The sequence below is a fragment of the Girardinichthys multiradiatus genome, chromosome 12, assembly GCF_021462225.1.
Source record: "Girardinichthys multiradiatus isolate DD_20200921_A chromosome 12, DD_fGirMul_XY1, whole genome shotgun sequence".
Taxonomy (NCBI): domain Eukaryota; kingdom Metazoa; phylum Chordata; class Actinopteri; order Cyprinodontiformes; family Goodeidae; genus Girardinichthys; species Girardinichthys multiradiatus.
In genome coordinates this window covers 37,782,927-37,808,189 of record NC_061805.1, presented here as the reverse complement: position 1 = coordinate 37,808,189, position 25,263 = coordinate 37,782,927, and the positions used below count along the sequence as shown (strand labels likewise).

General features: G+C 37.7%; 1 protein-coding gene across 5 annotated transcripts in view; it reads left to right on the top strand.

The window, feature by feature from the left end:
* Positions 1 to 25,263, top strand: part of mctp1a (multiple C2 domains, transmembrane 1a) — a 216,113-nt gene that overhangs the window by 95,871 nt on the left and 94,979 nt on the right. For all 5 annotated transcript variants that reach the window (XM_047380515.1, XM_047380514.1, XM_047380518.1 and 2 more), the window contains exons 3-9: positions 2,418 to 2,560; positions 5,037 to 5,116; positions 7,889 to 8,000; positions 15,111 to 15,149; positions 20,958 to 21,122; positions 23,098 to 23,228; positions 23,833 to 24,019. In XM_047380515.1, the coding sequence (XP_047236471.1) occupies positions 2,418 to 2,560; positions 5,037 to 5,116; positions 7,889 to 8,000; positions 15,111 to 15,149; positions 20,958 to 21,122; positions 23,098 to 23,228; positions 23,833 to 24,019 (857 nt within the window). The remainder of the gene's footprint in view (positions 1 to 2,417; positions 2,561 to 5,036; positions 5,117 to 7,888; positions 8,001 to 15,110; positions 15,150 to 20,957; positions 21,123 to 23,097; positions 23,229 to 23,832; positions 24,020 to 25,263) is intronic.

The window sequence follows — 25,263 nt, the reverse complement described above, 5'->3', positions numbered from 1 at the left end:
CTCTCTCTCTGCCCAAACACCTAACCTCGTATGAGCCATACTGAGGAGTTTTCTGGGCGATGACGAAGTTTGAAGAAAGCTCAGTGACTGGGGGGCCGCTCTGTTGGGCCGACCAAACTGTACGTTACCGTTACCACGGTGATGCGGCTCCTGTTGTCCTCCTCTCAGACCGGGAAAACCGCTCCACTCAGCTTCGTAGAGACAACGTCTCTACAGGGAATTCTCTGGAACACAGTTTGCTTCTGCAGGCCTCAGAGAGAAAGTAAAGCAATGCTTATATTTTAATTTCCCCTTTTTATGAATGAATACCGGGTACACAAACGGTGATTCATTCGTAATTAACTCGTGCATATGATTGATGATTGTATGACACTGTTGGATCCAGTTGAAGAGTTTATGTCTGTTTGCCAGCAAAGAGACATTAGCGCGCTGGCTCTCCACCCAGCCTCACACCGAGTCCGGGTGAAAGAGATCAGACCATTGGAAAAGTGGGGGTTTTATATTGCCGGTGGCTTCATGGGAAGTCCGCTGTTACCCCCCACCCCCCTTTTTTCTTTCCCAAATTTTGGAAGTAGGTTAATTGCAATTTATTTTGAAAGTTCCAGAAAAGTTCGTAGCGCATCTCTCATGTTGTATCCCAACACTGCACAGCTCTGACTCTGAATACAAACACTTTCATTCTGAATACTCACCAGCCTGGAGTTCTATTCACAGGCAGAAACCATTTAAGCTATTTAATTCAAACATTGTTTTCACTATCTCACCGGGAGAAGCTCATTTATTATTTTAGTGTCTGTCATAAGTGGATAGCTGTGGTTGTTTTCATCAACCTCCTACAACAGCAGCCAAGATAGATCCCTTCTTTCCTGCAATAATGATCCTTGGTGAATAGGTTCAATAAATAAGGCAGGGATCAGATAGACAGGAATATTTCATTCTTCCCTTCTGGGTTTGCATATAAATGTTTATTCATAGAAAGCAATTTTCTCTTAGCAGCTGTACTGTGTCCATGTGTATTGCTGTGTAAGCTGGAAGACACTTCTGCCATCTAGTGGACATATGTATTATTACAGAATGAAAGAGTTCTAAAGGTAAAGGGCTGCTCTGGTGGAGGTTCTGTCTTCCCAGGTTGTAAGAGGCATGAGGCAGCAGGGTGAAGTGTAGCAATAAAGAGGTTCCATACGGTATGGAACAAATTTCTCTGTTCCTGCCGAAGATGTATTGGCATCAAGCAAACATATGGAAGAAGGTGTTCTGATCAAATGAGACATACAGAGATAGAGAATACAAATGGGCTGAGTACAAATGTATGCCATTGTTTTCAGATTCTTTTTAAAAAGTATTGAAAACCCTGTTTTCCTTCTACTTCTAAAAAAAACATATATTTATGTTTGTAGTTATAACGTGACAAAAGAGCTCAAGGGGTATTAACACTTTTGCAAGACGCTGTATTCTTATTTGTGATGTTATCCTGTTCAAAGGTAGTCCGTGGCTGCCCTCTTGTGGTAGATATTTGTAATTTGCTTCACAGTAACACTAATGCTTACAAGGCTTAAATTAAACAGGATTTTAAACACTCAAACAAATTTTGCTTGACATTGCATTTCCAAAGGCTGTGTGTGCCATATCTTGGTGATTATTAAATCATTTAATCTGAAAATCTAAAAAATAAAAAATAAAGACAAATTCCAACACATTTCTCCAATGAAGCAGAAGTAAGTCTTGGTTTAGGGTCATTTAGCAACCAACATTTAAACTTAATAATCCAGAAAGATCCCAGCTGTTGTGACTCCAGCAAGTCAGCAAGGCAAGGCAGCAGGGTGAAGTGTAGCAATAAAGAGGTTCCATATGGTAGACTTTCAAAGGTGACTATTGTAGTTAAGGTGGAAAGATTTGCTTGCACCCAAGAACTTATTTCTGTGCCGTTGGTGAACATGAAGAAGGTTGGGGGTTAAGGTTATGGATTCGGTGGATGTAGAACTGGGTGTCAGGCTCCATGGTGGTAAATGGAGATATACAGTAGAAAAAAGGGAAAGGACTAAGCACATGACCTTGGGCAATGCCACTGGAACAAGGTCAGCAGGGGGGTGAAGTAAATAAACTGCTGTCTGTTAAAAAAACAGGTTTTTAACCATGCAAGAGCAGAGCCAATGATGTTGAGTGAGGAATCCAGGCACGTGATAAGAGTTGCATTGTTTCTTTTTTTTTTCTTCATTTTATGAAATCGTTTCTGATTTAACAGATTCTACAAGAATATTTCCTGAAAGCTTTTCCCCACATTGTGGGGAGAACTACAGTACTTTGACCCTTTTTAGTGTTTTTACCCTTTTAAAAATAATAATTTTATAAATATTTTAAATGATTTTGTTGGTGTTTCTCTAACAGTATTTATTCCTTTTTGCTTCTTTCATCTCCAGGGACCAGCGACCCATATGTGAAGTTTAAAATTGGAGGGAAGGAGGTGTTCAGAAGCAAGACGATCCATAAAAACCTAAACCCGGTGTGGGATGAGAGAGTCAGCCTTTTGGTGGAAACCCTCAAGGAGGCACTATATGTCAAGGTAAGTCTGTTTTTTAACTTCAGATGTCATCATTCTCGAATGTGCACATTGATGTATTGTAAAATAATTGCTTTTTCTGTAAAAAATATTTTCAGAAGACATAAAAGAGTGCTTATGATCCTCTAAGGTACTCTTGTACTCAACCCCTTTCAATTTCAAATTGACTGAGACTGAAAATTATCTAAGATAAAAGTTTAAGCACATCTTAAGTTGTTAGACCTATGTGACCCTCCTCTTTGAAAGTGCTGCAGCTCGTTGTATAAAGTTCTTCCAGATTCAGAGGGCATCCTCTTTGTATTACCAGGACATCCCACTGTAGATTTTTAGGTGTTTTTAGGTTGATTATTCTTTTGAAGAAACTATTCAGTGTAATACTTTGCCTTCATCTCTTTATTTTGTTCTATTTGATTGATTGCCAGTCTGAAGTTTGTTCGAAGAATAAGCAAATACTCTAAGGAAGATACCTTAAGAATTGCCACAAAATATAAAAAAATGAAACACAACCAAAGCACCTACACCATGTGCTTAACAAATACAGAGATTCATATATAGGGGTTGGACAATGAAACTGAAACACCTGTCATTTTAGTGTGGGAGGTTTCATGGCTAAATTGGACCAGCCTGGTAGCCAGTCTTCATTGATTGCACATTGCACCAGTAAGAGCAGAGTGTGAAGGTTCAATTAGCAGGGTAAGAGCACAGTTTTGTTCAAAATATTGAAATGCACACAACATTATGGGTGACATACCAGAGTTCAAAAGAGGACAAATTGTTGGTGCACGTCTTGCTGGCGCATCTGTGACCAAGACAGCAAGTCTTTGTGATGTATCAAGAGCCACGGTATCCAGGGTAATGTCAGCATACCACCAAGAAGGACGAACCACATCCAACAGGATTAACTGTGGACGCAAGAGGAAGCTGCCTGAAAGGGATGTTCGGGTGCTAACCCGGATTGTATCCAAAAATCATAAACCACGGCTGCCCAAATCACGGCAGAATTAAATGTGCACCTCAACTCTCCTGTTTCCACCAGAACTGTCCATCGGGAGCTCCACGGGGTCAATATACACGGCCAGGCTGCTATAGCCAAACCTTTGGTCACTCATGCCAATGCCAAACGTCGGTTTCAATGGTGCAAGGAGCACAAATCTTGGGCTGTGGACAATGTGAAACATGTATTGTTCTATGATGAGTCCACCTTTACTGTTTTTCCCACATCTGGGAGAGTTACGGTGTGGAGAAGCCCCAAAGAAGCATACCACCCAGACTGTTGCATGCCCAGAGTGAAGCATGGGGGTGGATCAGTGATGGTTTGGGCTGCCATATCATGGCATTCCCTTGGCCCAATACTTGTGCTAGATGGGCGCATCACTGCCAAGGACTACCGAACCATTCTTGAGGACCATGTGCATCCAATGGTTCAAACATTGTATCCTGAAGGCGGTGCCGTGTATCAGGATGACAATGCACCAATACACACAGCAAGACTGGTGAAAGATTGGTTTGATGAACATGAAAGTGAAGTTGAACATCTCCCATGGCCTGCACAGTCACCACATCTAAATATTATTGACCCATTTTTGGGGTGTTTTGGAGGAGCGAGTCAGGAAACGTTTTCCTCCGCCAGTATCACGTAGTGACCTGGCCACTATCCTGCAAGAAGAATGACTTAAAATCCCTCTGACCACTGTGCAGGACTTGTATATGTCATTCCCAAGACGAATTGACGCTGTATTGGCCGCAAAAGGAGGCCCTACACCATACTAATAAATTATTGTGGTCTAAAACCAGGTGTTTCAGTTTCATTGTCCAACCCCTGTATTTGTGTTCACTTTTTTTCTCCAAACATAGAATAAACATGGTCATTAATTGCGGATATTATTATTGTTTCGTGATTGTTTTTTGGCAAATGTTTTTGCGCACACCTCTATTATTTAATTGTGATTTGATAAGTTTAGTTAATCTTCTGTTAATTCTTCAATAATCACTGTGGAGAAGAATAGTGCTCAAGCATCTAGTGTCCGCTGCAGTATGAAGGTCTTTCACTTTAAAAATCGTGTTTGGATCTGCCACCCTTGTAATCCCACAAGCACTTGTCTTGGAATATTGTCTGATGTTTTCAGACACCAGCTTGGGATCCACAGTTTCAGTTTACTGCAACATTTAATTACGTTAAAATATGAAGAAACTGTGACCAATGTCTCTAATATTTTAGACTTTATTGCAACAATTAGATGAGCCATAGCTTACCATTACTTGAACATGATTTATGAAGTGAGAGTGTTTTTAGCTTGACATTTGATCATGGATGTCCAAACTTCGTTTTCTATGTCAGTGCGTTCTGGATAATTATGTAAAGTCCTAAAAAAGGTGCCTGTTATTTCTTCACCAAGCTTGAAAAGAAAAGAAATAAAGTCTGAAATTAGAAGTAACGTGTTTATGGTTTTCCTCTGACATTTGCTGTGTTTCTCTGTAGGTGTTTGACTATGACTTTGGACTTCAGGATGATTTCATGGGCTCAGCGTATCTCCATCTGGAGTCACTGGAACATCAAAGGTCTCTTTGTATTTTTTTCTCATCCTTTATGTTGCCTCTTTTTAAGCTGTAATTACTTTTTGTCACACCAGATTGTATTTCCTGTATAGACTGACCAATTCCTTGGTGACGGGCAAGTGCAGAGAAGTCATAATGTCAAGCTTTAACAAGAATTAATGCTAAACTCCAGTCTGTTTTCATGTCTTTCTACTCACAACTTTTTAACATTTGTAGTGCTTTGGAAAAGTATTTTTACCCCTTGAAGATTCTGACAATTGTCTGCATTAAAACTACAAATAAAAATCTCAAAAAAGTGGTATTTGTATTCACCCTCTTTAGTCTGATATCCCGAAATAAAATAATGTGCAACCAAAAGCCTTCAGAAGTAATCTAAATAAATAAACTCAATCCATTGTAAGCGAATCTCAGTTTAAAACCAGCTGTTCTGTGAAATATTCAGTTTTGTTAGAGAACGTTAGTGGCCAACATAATCACGAAGACCAAGGAACACAGCAGACAGATCAGAATAACAGTTTGAAAAAATTTAAAGCAGGGTTAGTTTATAAAACAACCTCAAACAATTTGCTCTGTGAGACGTGAACATCTGATCAGAAAATGAAAAAGAGCTATTGTGCCATAGATGCAGGCCTTCCAACATCCAGCTGTGCACCTAAACTGACAGACAGGGCAAGAACAACACTGATCAGAGAAGCAACCAATAGGTTATACTGGAGGAGCTGCAGAGATACAGTGCTCAGGTGGAAAAATCCGTTTACAGGGTAACTGTTGGGCATGCACTCGGTAAAAGTAGCCTTTTTGGATGGGTATATAGAAGAAGGCCAATGTTGAAAGAAAATAGCAAGACCGGTTTGTGATTTGCAACAAGCCATGTATGGTTAAGCATATAATGTATAGGCATATGTATGAGTTGAGTAGAAGAACAAATTTCTCTGTTCTTGCAGAAGATGTATTGGCATCAAGCAAACATATGGAAGAAGGTGTTCTGATCAAATGAGACATACAGAGATAGAGAATACAAATGGGCTGAGTACAAATGTATGCCATTGTTTTCAGATTCTTTTTTAAAAGTATTGAAAACCCTGTTTTCCTTCTACTTCTAAAAAAAACATACATTTATGTTTGTAGTTATAACGTGACAAAAGAGCTCAAGGGGTATTAACACTTTTGCAAGACGCTGTATTCTTATTTGTGATGTTATCCTGTTCAAAGGTAGTCCGTGGCTGCCCTCTTGTGGTAGATATTTGTAATTTGCTTCACAGTAACACTAATGCTTACAAGGCTTAAATTAAACAGGATTTTAAACACTCAAACAAATTTTGCTTGACATTGCATTTCCAAAGGCTGTGTGTGCCATATCTTGGTGATTATTAAATCATTTAATCTGAAAATCTAAAAACAAATAAATAAAGACAAATTCCAACACATTTCTCCAATGAAGCAGAAGTAAGTCTTGGCTTAGGGTCATTTAATTTAGATTTAATAATCCAGAAAGATCCCAGCTGTTGTGACTCCTATCTTGTCCTTTGTATCTGAAAGGAATCATGATGATAGTTTGAAGCATCTGTATTAAACAGGGGACATTTAGGCTTGTTATGATGAAAAAAATCATTCCAGGTTTTCACGTTTTAGTTTGTTGGCCCAAGTTCATTCTTACCGTGACCTTGTTTTGAAGTAAAGGTGCATCTTGTTTTGTCAGTTTTTTTCTTTACATGAAAAATCAAAATGTCTGCTGTGAAAATGTTTAGGAATATTCTTCCAGCCATGGACCAAAGTTTTGAGATAGACATTTGTTTTTGTTTTTTGTTTTTTACAAACTCTAATAGATCTTTTCATCAAATGTTTCTGAGGTGCTTTGAAATTCTTGAACATTTCAAAGGTTTCAGAGACTTTTAGTGAGAATCTTATGTCCTAATAGAATTTAGCTTTTTATTCACACCTGATGTCTGATTTTTTTAATCAGTTTTTTATTTGTATCGTCTCACCTTTTGACAACTGACCACAGTTTTGCCTCACTGTGCGTGCAGGAACCCTTGCACTCTCCCTGCTGCCATTTCTGAGCAAACTCTGCACTGGTGGCAACCCAATCCCTTTGGTGAATCCACTTTGGCAAACAGTTATTTTTCCTAACTTGCTGAACCTCCTTTGTACCCTTTTGCTTTCTTCACAACTGATCATCTTTCCTTAAGGTTCTTGATGATTAAAAAAAAAAAGAAAAGCTGATTTGGGTCTAATCTTATAAGCAGCAACAGTCTTGCCTGTCAGGTCCTTTTGATGCCAAGCAATGATGATGATACCACAGGGTAACTGAGAAAGAATAATCATTTGATACACCACTTCTTTTTAAAGCAGCCATTCAACTTTTCTAACTAAGCCAGAATAACGGAGGGATATCAGCTTTGTCCTGAACTATACAGAAGACAGCTTAAACAATGTTAGCCTGTTTGTAAGATTTTCTGTTAACTATTATTACCTCTGCAATTATTTGAAACATTATCTGATCACTCTTCTAGATACCTAGAATAGAAGACTCTTTGCAAATGTCCCCCATGAAAAACTGAAGCAGTAAAGTTTTCCATTTAAAATTGGTCATCATAAATGAAGAGAGAAGTAAAACATCTGTTTTCCTGTTGCAAGGCTTTGTTTTGTCTTTAATGATGACACAAGAATGGTTGAAATTTCCTCTGAATGCCAGATGAACATGCAGTGCTTTTACTGTACATCATTCACAATAAAGTATTGCATGTGAACATGTTGGGCTCTCCATCCTTGCAGGACACTCGATGTGACACTGGACCTGAAGGACCCGCAGTACCCTGAACATAACCTGGGTAGCCTGGAGCTCGCTGTCACTCTGTCACCAAGGGAGGGAGACATAAGGGATGCTGTAAGACAATCATGTCAAATCTGTGGGGATGTTTGCTCATCTGATTTTTTTCCCTTACACGATTGATGTCCAATCCTCAAACAACCTACACCACCAGCTAGTAATAAACCCCTACAAACAGTTCATTACCTTGCACAAGTATTTATCATTTTGTGTTGTTACAGCTACAGATGTACAAATGTATTTCTATTGGGATTTTATGTGATCAACACAAAATGGTATATAAAATGGGAAGGGAAAATTATACGTGATTTTAAAAATATTTTAATCTAAGAGTGTGACGTGAATTTATATTTAGCCTTCTTTATCCAGATACTCTCTTAACCCTCATAAAAAGTAACTGAATTAGTGAGTAGAGTTTAATTTAGGTTCAGTGTAAATCCAGCTGTTCTGTGAAGGCCTCAGACGTTTGGTGGAGAACATAAGTGAACAAACAGTATTCTGAAGAACAAGGAACACAGCAAACATGTCAGAGATAAAGTTGTGGGTAACCTTTAAGCAGGGTTAGGTTATAAAACAATGTCCCAAGCTTTAAGCATCTAACAGAGCACTGTTCAAAGTTCTGAAAAGAGACTATGACACAACTATACAGCTGTTTAAGCACCCACCTAAACTGAGTGGATCAAGGAGAGCAGTATTCAGAGAAGCTGTGCACTCTATAAATCTGACCTTTTGGGAAGAGTGGCACATAGAAAGCCTTTTTTAAGAGAAGGCCCAAACAAACTGAGTTCAAAGTTTATCACAAACCATATAGAAGACCCAGTTAACATACGGAAGAACGTGCTCTGATCAGATGAGACCAGATTTGAACTATTCTGTTCACAAACAAAATGCTATGTGTGGTGGAAGATAAACAATGCACATCACCCTGAATATCCCGAAGCACGGAGGTGGCAGGATGATGTTGTGGACTTGCTTTTTTCCAGCAGGGAGGGGCAGTTGCTCAGAGTTGATTGGAAGATGAATGGAGCTAAATACAGGCCAATACTGGAAGAAAACCTGTTAGAGTCTGCAAAAGACTTGAGACTGGGATGGAGATTCACCATCCAGCAGAACAGTGAGCATGCATCACAGGCTGCAACAGAATGGTTTAGAGCATATTCATGAGCCAAAAGGCTCAAATAAAGTCCAGAAGAAAGATGGTTGTATCATTTTTGGGGTTTCTATTTGTAAAAAAAAAAAAAAACATGTACAAGTTTCATTCCACTTTATGTGCTATTTTGTGTTGGTCTGTCGCATAAAATAAAAATAAAATACAATAAAGTTTGTGAAAATAATGTAGAAAAGTTTAATATTTTTGCAAGGTGCTGTATACAGTACCAGGTCTACTTAAGTTATATATTACTGACAAAATCCATAAACAGGACTATTAGTTGGTAAACTGGTTTACCACACATCAGTAGCACGTGTGGGTTATATTGAACTGGGAAGTGCAGGCTTACTTCAGCCACAGTTTCTGGTAACTTTACAGGTCAGCAAATACAAAGACATAAACATAAGCGTGGTTAATTTGTTGTGCAGAAAGTTGCATGTTCAAAGAGCAGAATATCTTTCCTAATTATTTTGGCTTGTGCCTCTGTGGACAAGCTCAGTGATTCAGAGTTACATTTATTTCTGTTCAATTATTTGTTTGGTTAATTGGATTCTTAGATGTTCTGCTCCTATCAGGGCACAGTCAGAAGGGACATATTTTATTCCTTTTGATCTGATGTCTTAATTCTGCTGCTTATTCATGGCTCTGGTTCACAGAGCTCCCTTTTAATAAAACAAATAAATTCTATTTAGTTTAAGCATCATTTTGGATTTCTCCTACTGTGAAAAGAAAGGTACAATGTTTGGCAGATGCGCTATCTCTGTTGCCATCTAGTGGTATAAAAAAGAACAACACATTTTAGATTTTAACATTTAAAAAGACGTTTAAATCATGAATGAGCGAGACATTACTGTGGAATAGTCTGGAGCCATTCCTCATTTTTTGTGTTTTGCTTTAAAAAAAAGTTTTTTGTAATTAAAAAATGATCTTTACAAGATTAGATTTCCAAAGTTTTCTGCAGGCCTTTCAGTTTCTTCCAGCTACACGATCAGATTTTAGGGAATCCTTTATGTTTTAATGCAGCAAAGAACTAATTTTAACCTGGATCATTATGGACTTTCATACAACCAGGCTGGAGCTTCTAATTTGTAAACCTGGCTTCTTCTTCATTTGGCTTGCAGACCTATGGTCAATAATACACAAGACAGTAGCAGAATATCTCCAGAAAATATATTTACAATTACATCTTGAACAAAAAAAATCAATATGTCCTTTATAAATTCCTTTGGTTTTAGCTGTTTAAGATGTATCTGGGGTCTACTTTGTTTTTTCATAACTATAAACGTCATCTTATTTGATTAAGAAGGGCATTGTGGAACTTGTGTGTTGTTTTCTAGACTTGAGGTTATATTTAAATAACGTTACAGTCTAGTAAAGAACAGACCTTCTACATTACATTCTTTTACCATGACTCTATAAAGTTAAAGAACATGTAACTAATTTTAATTAGGCATCACTTGAGTAATTGCCTAGTGATAATGATTTTGAAGTTGACACATTAAGTAAGACGTTTGTTTCTGATAGAAGATGAGACAGGCATCTCTCAAAAGATTAAATAAAAACAATGTAAAGGAGTATCAATGAAATAATATCTGTTATTACATTCATTTTAATTACAATATACATATACCCTTTGCATTAATAAACATAAATATTACTTTCAGTCTGTAGAAACATGTTATTAAAATTAAAAGATTACTTTACATCTGCCAGGGGTATGATTAAATCTGTTAGGTTATGCTACTTTTTGCAAATGTTTATCTCATCTATCTTTAAGTGTGTCCCTAAAACATTTGATTAAATTAATTAATTATACAAATAACATTTCTATCAATATAGATTTTATGTAAGTGGAAATGAATTGGATCTGTTTGGTTTAATTTTGTTCAATCTAAACAAGCTGAACTGAATTAAAAAAACAGAATTAAAATTCAATTCAATTCAGTTTTATTTATTTATATAGCGCCAATTCACAACACATGTCGTCTCGAGGCACTTCACAACATTCAGGTACATACATTCCAATTAATCCTAACCATTGAACAGTGCAGTCAGATTCAGTTATTTATTCAAATTGGATAAAAAGTTTTTCTGTCTAATGAAACCCAGCAGATTGCATCCAGTCAGTGACTTGCAGCATTCACTCCTCCTGGATGAGCATGTAGAGACAGTGGAGAGGAAAAACTCCCTTTTAACAGGAAGAAACCTCCAGCAGCACCAGTCTCAGTGTGAGCGGCCATCTGCCACGACCGACTGGGGGTTTGAGAGAACAGAGCAGAGACACAAAGAGAACAAAGAAGCAATGATCCAGGAATACTTTCTATGGGAAGGAAAAGTAAATGTTAATGGATGTAGCTCCTCTAGTCGTTTCAACTAGAAAGAAAGAACAGATAAACTCTGAGCCAGTTTTCAAGGTTAGAGTATGAAAGAGAGCACATATAATTAGTTACTGTAAAAGCTCAGTCAATTTCCATGTCTAGGAGAGAGAAAGGGTTAAACACTAAAAGACAGGGCCATGTGGATCATCAGTAGAGGGTGAGCATTAAGTTGTTGCCAGCAGAAGCTCGGACGATACCACCCTCCAGAAAGGTGTCACAGGCAGACACAGAGTCAGACCAGGTGTAGCTTCTAGGAAGAGAAAAGAGAGAACATAGTTAAAAGCTGAAATAACAGCAAATAATGCAAAATTGGAGAGTAGTGTGAGAATGTAGCGAAGAGGGTGAAAGTGGTCGTTATGTCCTCCAGCAGCCTAAGCCTATAGCAGCATAACTACACAGATAGTTTCAGTTCAGATTATTTAGTTAAACTGCGCTTATTTACAACAATGTCGTCTCAAGGCACCCCACAAAGTGTCCCACTGATGGTCATTGTTATACTAAAAACCACAAGGATTGGGGATACCTCTCTCTGTCAGACTGATCACAACCATCGGAAAAGAGAAGGGGTCATACAGGTAGCAGAAATGGAGGGTGTGTTTGCACCTCAACCATAACTGAACCGGTTTAGGCTAAACCTGACTCCCCCTTACTCCAACCAACAGGGAGGGAGGAAGGCTCCCTCCCTGATAACCTAAGCCACTCTAACTATAAGCTTTATCAAAAAGGAAAGTTTTAAGCCTAGCCTTAAAAGTAGACAGGGTGTCTGCCTTACGGACTAAAACTGGCAGCTGGTTCCACAGGAGAGAAGCTGATAACTAAAGGATCTGCCTCCAATTCTACTTCTAGAGACTTTAGGAACCACAAGTAGACCTGCAGTCTGAGAACGAAGTGCTCTGTTAGGAACATATGGAACAATCCGATCTCTGATGTATGATGGAGCTAGATCATTAAGGGCTTTATATGTGAGGAGGAGAATTTTAAATTCTATTCTGGATTTAACAGGGAGCCAACGAAGGGAAGCTAAAATAGGAGAAATATGATCTCTCTTTTTAATTTTCATCAGAACTCTTGCTGCAGCATTTTGAATCAGCTGAAGGCTTTTAACTGCATTTTGTGGACATCCTAATAGTAAAGAATTACAATAGTCCAGCCTTGAAGTAACAAATGCATGGACTAGTTTTTCAGCATCACTCCTGGATAGGATATTTCTAATTTTGGCAATGTTCCGGAGATGAAAAAAAGAAATCGTAGAAACCTGTTTAATATGGGATTTAAATGACATGTCCTGGTCAAAAATAACACCAAGGTTTTTTACTTTATTATCAGAGGTCAATTTAATGCCATCCAGGTTAAGTGATTGACTAAGCAGTTTCTTTTTTAAAGACTCTGGTCCAAAGACGACAACTTCTGTCTTGTCTGAATTTAGAAGCAAAATATTTTAAGTCATCCAAGTTTTTATATCTTCAAGACATGCTTGTAGTCTGTCTAACTGGTTGGGTTCATCAGGATTTATGGATAAGTAAAGCTGAGTATCATCAGCGTAACAGTGAAAATGTATCCTATGCTGCCTGATAATTTGACCTATTGGAAGCATATATATAGTAAAGAAAATTGGCCCAAGTACTGAACCTTGTGGTACTCCACAATTAACCCTAGAGTTTAAAGATGATTTATCATTTACATGAACAAACTGGAATCTGTCAGACAGGTAAGATTTAAACCAGCCTAGCGCTGTTCCCCTGATCCCTACAGCATATTCCAGCTTTTTTAAGATAATATAATGGTTGACTGTATCAAATGCAGCACTGAGATCTAACAGAACCAGAACAGACATTATCTGAGGCCATAAGAATATCATTAGTGACTTTCAGCAGAGCTGTTTCAGTGCTATGATGAGCTCTGAAGCCTGACTGAAACTCTTCAAACAGGTCATTGCTGTGTAAATACTCACACATTTGATTAGCAACTATTTTCTCAAGAATTTTAGATAAGAATGGAAGATTGGATATAGGTCTGTAATTTTTTAAGTCATCTCAATCAAGCGAAGGTTTCTTGAGTAAAGGTTTAATTACAGCTACCATAAAATCCTGTGGTACATATCCATTTACTAAAGATAGATCAATCATATCTAAAATGGGGCTGGTAATCAGAGGGAACACTTCCTTAAATAATTTGGTTGGGATTGGGTCTAACATACAAGTTGAAGGTTTAGATGAAGCTAATATTTCTGAAAACTTAGGAAGCTCCACAGGATCAAAATAGTCCAAACACAAATCAGGTTCTACAGTTATTTCCAATGTTGTCTCACTTGCTGAGGATGAAGTAATCATCTTCGGGAGTATGTCAAATATTTTCTTTTTAATAGAATCAATTTTATTTAAGAAGAATCCCATAAAGTCATGGCTGCTAAGACACATAAGTTGTCTGACTGATATATCAATGTTGGATATATGGTAAAACGTTGATAGAGATTCCACTTTCATTTTTTCATGATTGTGTAACAGTTGGTGCCGACAGTCAAATATAATAAAAAAAAAAGAAACAGAAGGTTCTGTTCTGATTGATGACCCATTTTAGCCTAATAATAGTTAAATCAATTGATAAAGGAAGAAAGTACCACTGTATCTTGATTAATCATTCTGTACAATTTATAACATGTGTGATTAGCAGCAACCTCAGTTTTGCACATTGATCACAAACTCACTGCCAGGGCAGTAAAAGAACATCTTGAGCAACAACACACAGTAAAACACAATAAATCACAGACTGCACCTCAGCATCATTGAAACAAAATGTGATTATCATCAGTGTAATGGAGATTTTTCTTCAAGGAAACTGAAGTATTTTTAAAGATTATGTAAGGACACTTTAAAGACGCTTGCTAATGCTAATGATAGTTTAGCATAAGCTAAAGAATCAGCGGGCTTTCATGCCAAATGAAGCTTGTTAGAGTCATACAAACTCTTTTCTTGCCTTTTACAGTTTTCCATTTATGCTTATTTTAACAAAATATACAGATGATGGTTGGTTCATGACTTTTGCACAGTATTGTATATATATTTTTTCCCATTAGACAGCTTATTAGTGATGCTTATATTTGCAATTTTTTAAAATCAAGAGCCAAAACTTACTGATATAAAAAAATATCAATTGGATAACCATTTATTTTCTATTAAATGCCATGAAAACAATAGATTATTGGCAGTGAAATACGTAAGCTAGTACTGTTGTAGAATAGATCTTCCTTGCTGAAATGCTGCAGTGCAATAATTCCTCATAAAAATGTCTAAACGAGCTAAGAACAGTTTTCTATTTTAATAAGAAATAGGAATAAGTAAGAAAAGGTATAAATGAAGAAGGATATGCCGTAGGAATGGCACAGATTTAATTTGCTGTTTATTTTATGCAGACACATGTCTGTGCATGTGTGGTTATATAACTACATCATTACACAATGTAATAACTCTGCTAATACACTTTCTGCTTAATTTGCATGACTGTAACTGCCCCACTTTCCTCATCTAACCATCACTTTGCTTCAGGTCAGAACTATTATCTAAACCTGGTGCACACCATGCCCTTTACCCTTTACAAGAAGTCAATAGGAGGCGCTCTGTAACCGCTTTGTCTCATTTACAGACCATGCTTTTGAGAAGAAACTGGAAACGATCTAGTAAGGTAAACTAAAACAGCATGAAACTCATGAAACCTCCGATTCTGCTGTAACTCCACTACTGACTGCACTGCACCTCGCTTATCCTTCCTCACTGGTGTCCCGGAACATGGATGGAGTCTCCCCAGCCCTATCCCTCCCATCCTTCTTTTCTTCCTTCCATGATGGTTTTTTTTTTTCTCAGTTCTCATTGTCACCTGCTTATTTTCCACAAGCTGCAATATACTACTTGCTATCTATGTATACTGAGGGCATGCATTTATGGATTTTGGTTGCCTGTGTAAAAAAAGGTTTCCTTTGACCTAAAGGTTTACTTTAGATGTGGGTAAACATCAAGGGTGGAGGGAAATTATTACAATTCCTGACTTTATCTTGGTCATGGACATTTAAAGCCAAAATAATTATTGAATGAGTATCAAACTGCAGAACTGCAAGTATTTTCCTATTATATTTTATGTTATTCTATTTTATATTATTTTAACTTTGTCATACTGATAAATTGTAAAAATGATTAACTTTTTGTGACACTTGTTTCAGATCTTAAAAAGACTATTTATCAGACAAAAATAAACAGTAAATATAAAAGAAGTTTTGAAATGATGGTTTCATTTATTGGTGGAAAAAAGCTAACCAAACCAACCTGGCCCTATGTAAAAAAAAAACGTAATCAGTTGTCAGACCTAATCACTAGCTGTGCCAACCTTGGCACCAACAACTGCCATCAAGCATTTGTGATAAGTGGCAATTTATTGTTTACACTGCTGTGGAGGATTTTGACCCAGTCATCTATACAGAACTGTTTCAATTCAGCCTCATTGGAGGGGTTTTGAGCATAAATAGTCTATTTAATGTTTAAATATTTTATGTCAAACAGTCCAGGTCCTGAATAAGCAAAGCAACCCAGAGACAATCACAGTTTTATCCATGTTTGACTGTCAGTGTGATGTTCTTTTTCTGAAATGAGGTGTTAGTTTTATGCCAGATGTAACAGGGCACACACCTTCCAAAAGTTCTAGTTTTGTCTCACCACTCCACAGAATATTTTCTCAAAAGTATTGGGAATGAGCAAGATGGGTTTTAGTAAATGTTTTTTTAGCAAGCAGTGGTTTTGACCATTTGTTCCCAGTTTCTTTCCCTTTGTTGAATCAGGACCACTGACCTGCAGTGAGGCATGTAGTAATTTAGATGGTGTTCTGAGTTCTTTTATGACCTGTATGAGTCTTTAAGATACCCTTGAATTAATCTTGCAAGGCCAGTCACCCATGGGAAGATGTAATGCTTTCTTCTGACCACCCTTATGATGGTGGTCAGAGGGCCCGGTGGCACCGATTGTATGGCAATCCCACTTTTGTCAGTCTACCCCAGGGCATCTGTAGCTAGAATATAGCCTACCACTTAATGTGAATGTGTGTATGAATGGGTGGGTGGATGACTGATTGTACTGTAAAGCACTTTGGAGTCCTCAGACTTGATTAAGTGCTATACATGTGTAGTCCATTTACCATTTATCTATTTGTAGAAAATGGCTCTCACTGTTGTTTGCTGGAGTCTTAGAAATGGCTTTTTAACTGTTTTCAGACTGATAGATAGTAGTGATTTTGCCTCTGATCTGTTCTTGAATGTCTTTCGATTGTGGGATGATGTATTGTTTTTTTTCAGAACTTTTTGCCTATTTCTTGCTTCTACAGGTCAGCCAGTAATACGGTCCTGCTATGGCTTATAAAACTTAACCAAAATAATGTGACTGATCACATTAATAGATTATTTAAAACAGGGGGCAATTACTTTCTCACATAGGGCCAGGTTGGTTTGGATAGCTTTTTTTCTTTAAGAAGAATAATTTGAAAATTGCATTTTATATTTACAGTGAACACTTTTTCACTGTGCATTTATCTAAATTGTGCAGAGCTTCTGCTGAACACTTCTTCAAGTCTGTGTCCTTCACCAATGATGTGTGCAACATATTGCAGACTCTGTGTAAGAAAATAAGGCAGTTTAGGACCACTGAAAAGTCTTGTCCAGCAAAACAGCTGGGAAACATATGAAAGTTTGCTTTTAGGTGACTGATTGTTTTTCATTCTTGAATTTTTTTTTCATCAGTTGCAAATATAGTTTTGACTTCATTTTCTGTTACGTATACTGCCATACATAAAATCAAATGCTACATTTTGACTTTATTTTACTGTGGCTTTTGATTGCTGTCAGGTTAAACATGAAGCATGCTCACTAAGATTCTTCCTCTCCTTATTTGCACGTGACTGAATCCTGTCAACTATTCCTTTGTCAGCCTTATTTAGCAATTTTGTTGAAGACAATTTTGTGCTAAAAATTGGATCCGCTTTATTTGTCCACATTAAGCTTCTTTCAAAGTATCTTTTAACTAAAAAGAAAAAGGTGTTTTTAAGTCCAGTTGTACTTTTAACATCCCCTGAATTGAGCTGAATGTTTCCATAACTCATAATAAAGAATAATAAAGATGGCTGTTGAGTTGGACTAGAGCCCTTAAAATTCTGTGGTGTGGTTTTCCAAATAGAAGCCTCAGAACTGGGCCAATCCAACTGTGACTCGGGAATTAGCTGAAACAAGTTTACTTTGCACTGCTGCTAACTGCCTCCGTGTCTGTGTACTGGGCTGCATAGAGCTCATGGTTATTATGTTATACCTGGTTTTGTCATGTTACAACAACAACCATCAATGTTTTGATTGAGATTTTATTTGAAAGTCTAACACAAAGTGGTGTGTAACTGTGAAAAGGAAGAATAATTATAAATGGTTTACTGAATTTTGCAATCAATCAGTCAACCTTTATTTGTAGAGCACTTTACACAACCATAGTGAACAGTGCTGAAAAAGAAAGCAAGAAACAAAAAAAAAATACCAATAAGACACAATAAAGCAAATAGACAAATAAAAAAATAAAGTGAATAACAGCTAAAAACAGTAATAAACAGTAAGTAAAAGAAAATAGAAGAGTAATAAGAAGAACAGCCTGATATTTCTGCACAACTGTCGCAAAAAGCCATGTTAAAAAGATGGGTGTTTAAAAGGGACTTAATATCATTCAAAGTGTTTGCCATCCTTACAGTAAGAGGAAGATCAATATACCTAAAACTGCTTCTGGGAACATGCTTGTGTAAAAGGTCTGGTAGATAAGGAGGCGCCGGACCATTGAAACATTTAAAGATCGAAATTTAACTCTTAAAATCAGTCTTAAAATGTACAGGCAACCAGTGCAGGGAGAACAATATGGAAGTAATGTGGTCATGTTGCTTGTTATGCTCACGGAGCTACAGGTGCTACAGGCGACTTAAGAGAGAGTTGTCCAACCCTGGATAAAGAGAGTTGCAGTATAAAATCATTCACTTTTTAAGGCCACTAAAAGGTAAAAAGGGTTTTATTTTGCTAATTAACCTCAAAAGATTAAAGCTAGACTGGACCACTGCACAAGCATGTTTATCAAATATAAAACCGTTACTAAAAAGCCCTCCACAATTCCTGACAGCAGTATGATTAAAATAACTCAAAATACCAATAGCACTGCTGCATTATGATAGCAAGTCAGCTTTCCCAAAAACAATCACCACTGAGAAATAAAAATCCCCCATCCACTGCAATACAGCTACAAATCTTTAAGAGGATGTCTCTACTTGCTTTGCACATCTAAGGACTGATTATGATTTTTTTGCCTATTCTTCTTCGTAAGACGTCTTAAGCTCTGTCTACTTGAATGGAGAGCACCTGTGAGCATTATTTGTTTAGTCTTGCCACAGATTTGCAATTGGATTTGGGTCCAGCCTTTGAGTGGAGCATTTCAACACATGAATATGCTTTTCTCTTAACAATTCCATTGTGGCATTGGCTTCATGTTTGGGGTGTCATCCGGTTAGAAGGTGAAATTATACGCCAATCACAAGTATTTTGCATTCTCTAAAGGATTTTTTCCCCTTGTGTTTAGCTCGATTCCTTTTCCCAACAACTCTAGTCAGCTTCCCTCTCCCCGCTGAAACAAACCCACAGAATAAGGCTGCCCCCAATATGTTTCAAAGGTGTGTTCACAGTGATGTGTGGTGATTTTCAGAGGGGGACTCTGTTACCAATTATGAGACTTCTGAAAGCAATTGGTTGTAATGCATTATCTATAGGAGTATCAAAGTAAACAGGGGCTAAATAGAAATGCACTGCACACCTATTTGTTAAAATTCTGAAAACCATGCATCCATTTCCTTCAACTTTACAGTTCATCGTCTATCGTCTATAACATGAAATTCCAATAAAATACACAGAAGTTTGTTGTTGCAACATGACAAAGTGTGAAAAACTTAAGGAGTATAAATACTTTTGCAAGACACTGTAGATAACAATAGAAGAATAAATGGGCCATGTTCTGTTAGGACAAAACAGTGACCTCATCATTAGCATACAGCAGCGAGTGAGCAGAATTAATGGAAGATGTGGGAGTTGCTGCATGGCAAGATGACTTCATTGAAGGGAGCAATTCGCAACTGTTTAATGTCTGGAGAATGGAAATTAAGAGGCTCTGTCTCCAGATCAAAGGCCTGCACTCACGAGGCAGGGTTTGTTCAGAGTTTAATGAAATTCACCCGCAAAACAAAAGCTATGCTAATAAACTCTGCCTAACAAGGAAGGAGGAGAGGGAGAGTGAGCGAGAGATGGAGGGTGGATTTGTGTTTGCTTGACAAATAAATAGCCTAGATTGAGTTTCAGTGAAGGATAGAGACATGATTCAAAGAGAGGTTAAATAGGCCTTTAATAGCTAAAAAAAAAAACAAACAAACTATACAAAGTGAAAGCAGAACATAGAAGAATCAGTTTTAAGTTCAGTTTGCAACACAGTTAGAATAAGAAATGTAATGCTGCAGCATTCTAGAAGCATCACATGTTTACACCAGATTTTGAGAAGACTGTATACAAACTTTTTTTTTTAACCAAATCTATAGTTTTAATGTTGGCTTTACTGACACAAAAAATGAGAATGTGATGTTCATAATGGGGCAGTCTGTGAGCAGATATTTGTAATTTTCCAGTAAGAAAAAACATCTTTGATATTTTTTGCTTCTACTATTATGTTTCTTCTTCTAGGATTTTACTAAACAGTAACTTTTTTGTAATTTACAGTTAGTACAGGACGTGATATGAAGAGATTACAACTTCAAAATAAATTCAGCTGAATTATTATGTTTGGTTCACACTTGTAATCTTTTGGGGTTTTTTTTATTCTGTTACTGGGTTACATTAATTTATTTGATGCTGGTTAAATCCAGGGCTGCCTGGTGGCACAGTAGGGCTGCACGGTGGTGCAGTAGGTAGCACTGTTGCCTTGCTGCAAGAAGGTCCTGGGTTCAATTCCCAGCCAGGGGTCTTTCTGCATGGAGTTTGCATGTTCTCCCTGTGCATGCGTGGGTACTCTGGCTTCTTCCCACAGTCCAAAGACTTGCCTGTTAGGTTAATTGGTCACTCTAAATTGCCCTTAGGTGTATGAATGAGCATGGTTGTTTGTGTGTTGCCCTGCGACAGACTGGCAATCTGTCCAGGGTCTACTCTGCCTCTCGCCCATAGACAGCTGGAGATAGGCACCAGCTCCCCTGTGACCCACTATGGAATAAGTGGTAGAATATGACTGACTGACTGGTTAAATCCCTGAAGTGTATCAAAAGCCCAAATTTATTGTTTTATGGTGACGTTTTCCCATATTGTGTTTGCTTATTGTGTGTCTGTTCCATGCATGTGCTAATAAGGGATTCCCATTTGTGAAAATAATTCCTTATTTCTGCGTATGTGTGTGCTTGCTGCAGTATCAGAGCATGAGGCTCTCGGATGTGCACAGAAAAGCCCAGCTCTGGCGAGGTATAGTCAGCGTCAGTCTAATAGAAGGTCGCAACCTGCAACCGATGGACGCCAACGGCTTCAGCGATCCTTATGTCAAGTTCAGGATGGGTCATCAAAAGTACAAGAGCAAGGTAAAGGCATAGCTTATGAATATGTCCAATACTTAAATGAAATTATCTTATATAATACAATTAATAAAGCTTTAAAAATACTACTTTAAACAAAACAAAGAGATTCATTTTCACTGCCTGGTTTTCTAAATGTCCCTGTAAGGCCTGTCCTGTAACTACTTGTTAAGACTTCTTGTTAAACTATTTTTATTAAGTAGAAATATTTTGTGCTTATTTGAATATTACTGAAAAGAAAAAAAATCAGCTCAAACTTTCCACAGTGGATATACGAGAACATTTAGCACTTGGATATTACTCCCTTTTCTCTGTTCTCGTGACTCTTACGCTTCTGTTTATCATTAGTATTTTCCATGAAATAATTTTGTCTTTTCATGCTGCTCAGCATTTATAACAAGAGTTTGATTGTTGTAATGCTAATAAAGGACTTTAAATAATTTTGATTTTTTTGTTTTTATAAAATGTGAATTAAAAACAATTTTCTTTATTTTAAATTGATGCTCATTTTACATAGTTCATTATCTTTAGAGATATACAAGGGTTGGACAATGAAACTGAAACACTTGTCATTTTAGTGTGGGAGGTTTCATGGCTAAATTGGACCAGCCTGGTAGCCAGTCTTCATTGATTGCACATTGCACCAGTAAGAGGAGAGTCTGAAGGTTCAATTAGCAGGATAAGAGCACAGTTTTGCTCAAAATATTGAAATGCACACAACATTATGGATGACATACCAGAGTTCAAAAGAGGACAAATTGTTGGTCCACATCTTGCTGGCACATCTGTGACCAAGACAGCAAGTCTTTGTGATTAATCAAGAGCCACAGTATCCAGGGTAATGTCAGCATACCACCAAGAAGGACAAACCACATCTAACAGGATTAACTGTGGACGCAAGAGGAAGCTGTCTGAAAGGGATGTTCGGGTGCTAACCCGGATTGTATCCAAAAATCATAAACCACGGCTGCCCAAATCACGGCAGAATTAAATGTGCACCTCAACTCTCCTGTTTTCACCAGAACTGTCCGTCAGGAGCTCCACAGGGTCAATATACACGGCCGGGCTGCTATAGCCAAACCTTTGGTCACTCATGCCAATGCCAAACGTCGGTTTCAATGGTGCAAGGAGCGCAAATCTTGGGCTCTGGACAATGTGAAACATGTATTGTTCTCTGATGAGTCCACCTTTACTGTTTTCCCCACATCTGGGAGAGTTAAGGTGTGGAGAAGCCCCAAAGAAGCGTACCACCCAGACTGTTGCATGCCCAGAGTGAAGTATGGGGGTGGATCAGTGATGGTTTGGGCTGCCATATCACGGCATTCCATTGGCCCAATACTTGTGCTAGATGGGCGTGTCACTGCCAAGGACTACCGAACCATTCTTGAGGACCATGTGCATCCAATGGTTCAAACATTGTATCCTGAAGGCGGTGCCGTGTATCAGGATGACAATGCACCAATACACACAGCAAGACTGGTGAAAGATTGGTTTGATGAACATGAAAGTGAAGTTGAACATCTCCCATGGCCTGCACAGTCACCAGATCTAAATATTATTGAGCCACTTTGGGGTGTTTTGGAGGAGCGAGTCAGGAAACGTTTTCCTCCACCAGTATCACGTAGTGACCTGGCCACTATCCTGCAAGAAGAATGGCTTAAAATCGCCTCTGACCACTGTGCAGGACTTGTATATGTCATTCCCAAGACGAATTGATGCTGTATTGGCTGCAAAAGGAGGCCCTACACCATACTAATAAATTATTGTGGTCTAAAACCAGGTGTTTCCGTTTCATTGTCCAACCCTTGTATCTGTCTCATTTCCTTTCAGAAACACATTGTATTGTTTGAATCAAAGTAATTTAAAATCTAAATCTGCCAGTGTATAAATCGTTTGGGCTTAGGTGTAGAACTTAGCAAATTAGTAGCAAAAAATTGAGTCTGGAGGACCAGCCAAGTATATCCATTTGTATTTCATTCAGACAATTCCTAAAACACTAAACCCTCAGTGGAGAGAGCAGTTTGATTTCCACCTGTATGAAGAGCAGGGAGGCTACGTGGAAATCACAGTCTGGGACAAAGATGCTGGCAAGAAAGATGACTTCATGGGCAGGTACAGTAACCTTCATCAATGACTTATGTTCTTTATTTTCTTTCAAAGTGCACCTCAGTAAAATCTGATATAAATTAGATTTTTGGGGCTTTCTGGTGTTGTATTAGTCTTAGGCGAAAGTAAGTCTCACAGCCAGAAGGGCTATTTGTCATTGTAATCTAAAGTGAATATGTTTTCTTTTTACTGAACTGCTCATTTATTAACCCTTGTTCAGGTCGAATTACTGCAGTGCATAGCATAAGTTTGCAAATTTAAACCCACTTTAGCAAACCTTTGCCTTGAAGGGCTTGCAAAAATCCAAGTCATGTCATCTTTATTGGCCTGCCATTTTAACCATAGATGCATTAAGGCCATGCCTGAAAATCAATCCAGTTGAGAGGATGCTCTTAAATGCCTACTAAAAGGTATCAAATACATCAGCTTTGCCTAAGTTGTCTAATTGTTTCTTACCTCCTACACACTATGGTTTGTATTTTTCTGTTTTTAGGGTCTTGTCATTTCTTCGTCACAGCAAAGAGCAAACATGTTCTTAATGAAATTATTAAACACATACAAGAACAGTTTGTACAGTATATTCAACCTTCTAATTTATGCTTCACTTTAGGTGTACTATTGACTTGTCGCTTCTCAGTAAAGAACACACTCACAAGCTGGACCTGCCACTTGAGGAAGGAGAAGGTGTTCTGGTAATACTGGTCACACTCACTGCATCCGCGGCGGTTTCCATCTCAGATCTGTCCGTCAACATGTTGGATGATCCAAATGAGAGGCACCAGATCATGCAAAGATATGTGAGTTTGGAGAAGATGGACGTGTGAATGAGATTTCTATTGCTTATTTGCATGTCCGTACAATATGAAGGGGTGCCCTCTTGTGGTGTGCAGTATAAGCACTATATGATAATATTTATAAAGCAGAAGTTGGCATTTGATTTGAAGCTGATGATTCAAAGCTAAATTAAAAGGCTAGTTCTGTTATTAAGGAGTCTGGAAAGCATTTAGCCATCTCTACCTTTAAATCTTACATAATAGGCCGGTACTGAAGGAGCCTTATGGGGATTAATATGAGCCAAATAAAAACATATTTTTTTAAATTCAATCTGGATGGATGGATGGATGGATGGGTTTTATGTTGTGCATTCACTTAAGATAAGCTGACCTAAATTGTTTCTCAATTGTATGAATGTTTTTATTAAATTGTTTTACATAATAAATGTTGTCTTTTATGCAATAATGCTATAGCCATGGATGCTAATAAAGTATTAAGCCTAACTGACCACGAACACTACTACTACTAATACTGGTACTGCCACACCTATCTCCTTGTTTTATCTAGTAAGCATCCATTTTTAAAACAGTATTTGGTTCACACGTTGTTGGACCCTTAGATTGATCATTTTCCTGACACTGTGACTTGATAATTCTGGGATGCATATTGACATTTCAAAAAGGAATATTTATTTTCATTACTAGACACACTATTGTTTCTAACAACACATTTCTTGAGCATTAGTTTGCAAACTTCTTCTAATGAAAGCCACAAACTATTGACACTTAAGGGACATTCACATCAAAAGCAGTGTGATTTTCAGTGGTTTATATGCTGATATTTACGGGAGGGATTTAAAATTTGACAATACAGAACACAAAGGAGGGGTAGATGAACAATTAGGAAACAAAGGTTTAAGAGATCAAGAGAAATGTCTTTCGAGTAATTGTTAAGGAATCGTGCAGATGTGTATTGCTGGTTTGGTAAATGCAAGTTGTGCATTAGTGGCATAGGTTAAACTGTTAGAATTTAACTTGTTTTATTACATTGTTGTCATCAAGCTTACTTTGTTAGAGATGAATAGAGTAGAAAAATAGACAATTAGAAAGAAAACCTTTAGAGTTAATCTGCTCTAACACAATGGTTTTAAGTCTTTGTCTTAGTCTTATTCACCCATCACTCTTCGTCACTCTCAGTCCTTGCTGCAAAGAGTCCCAGATCGCGCTCATCAAAAGATATGATTCCCTGACAGCCCTCATCACTGCAC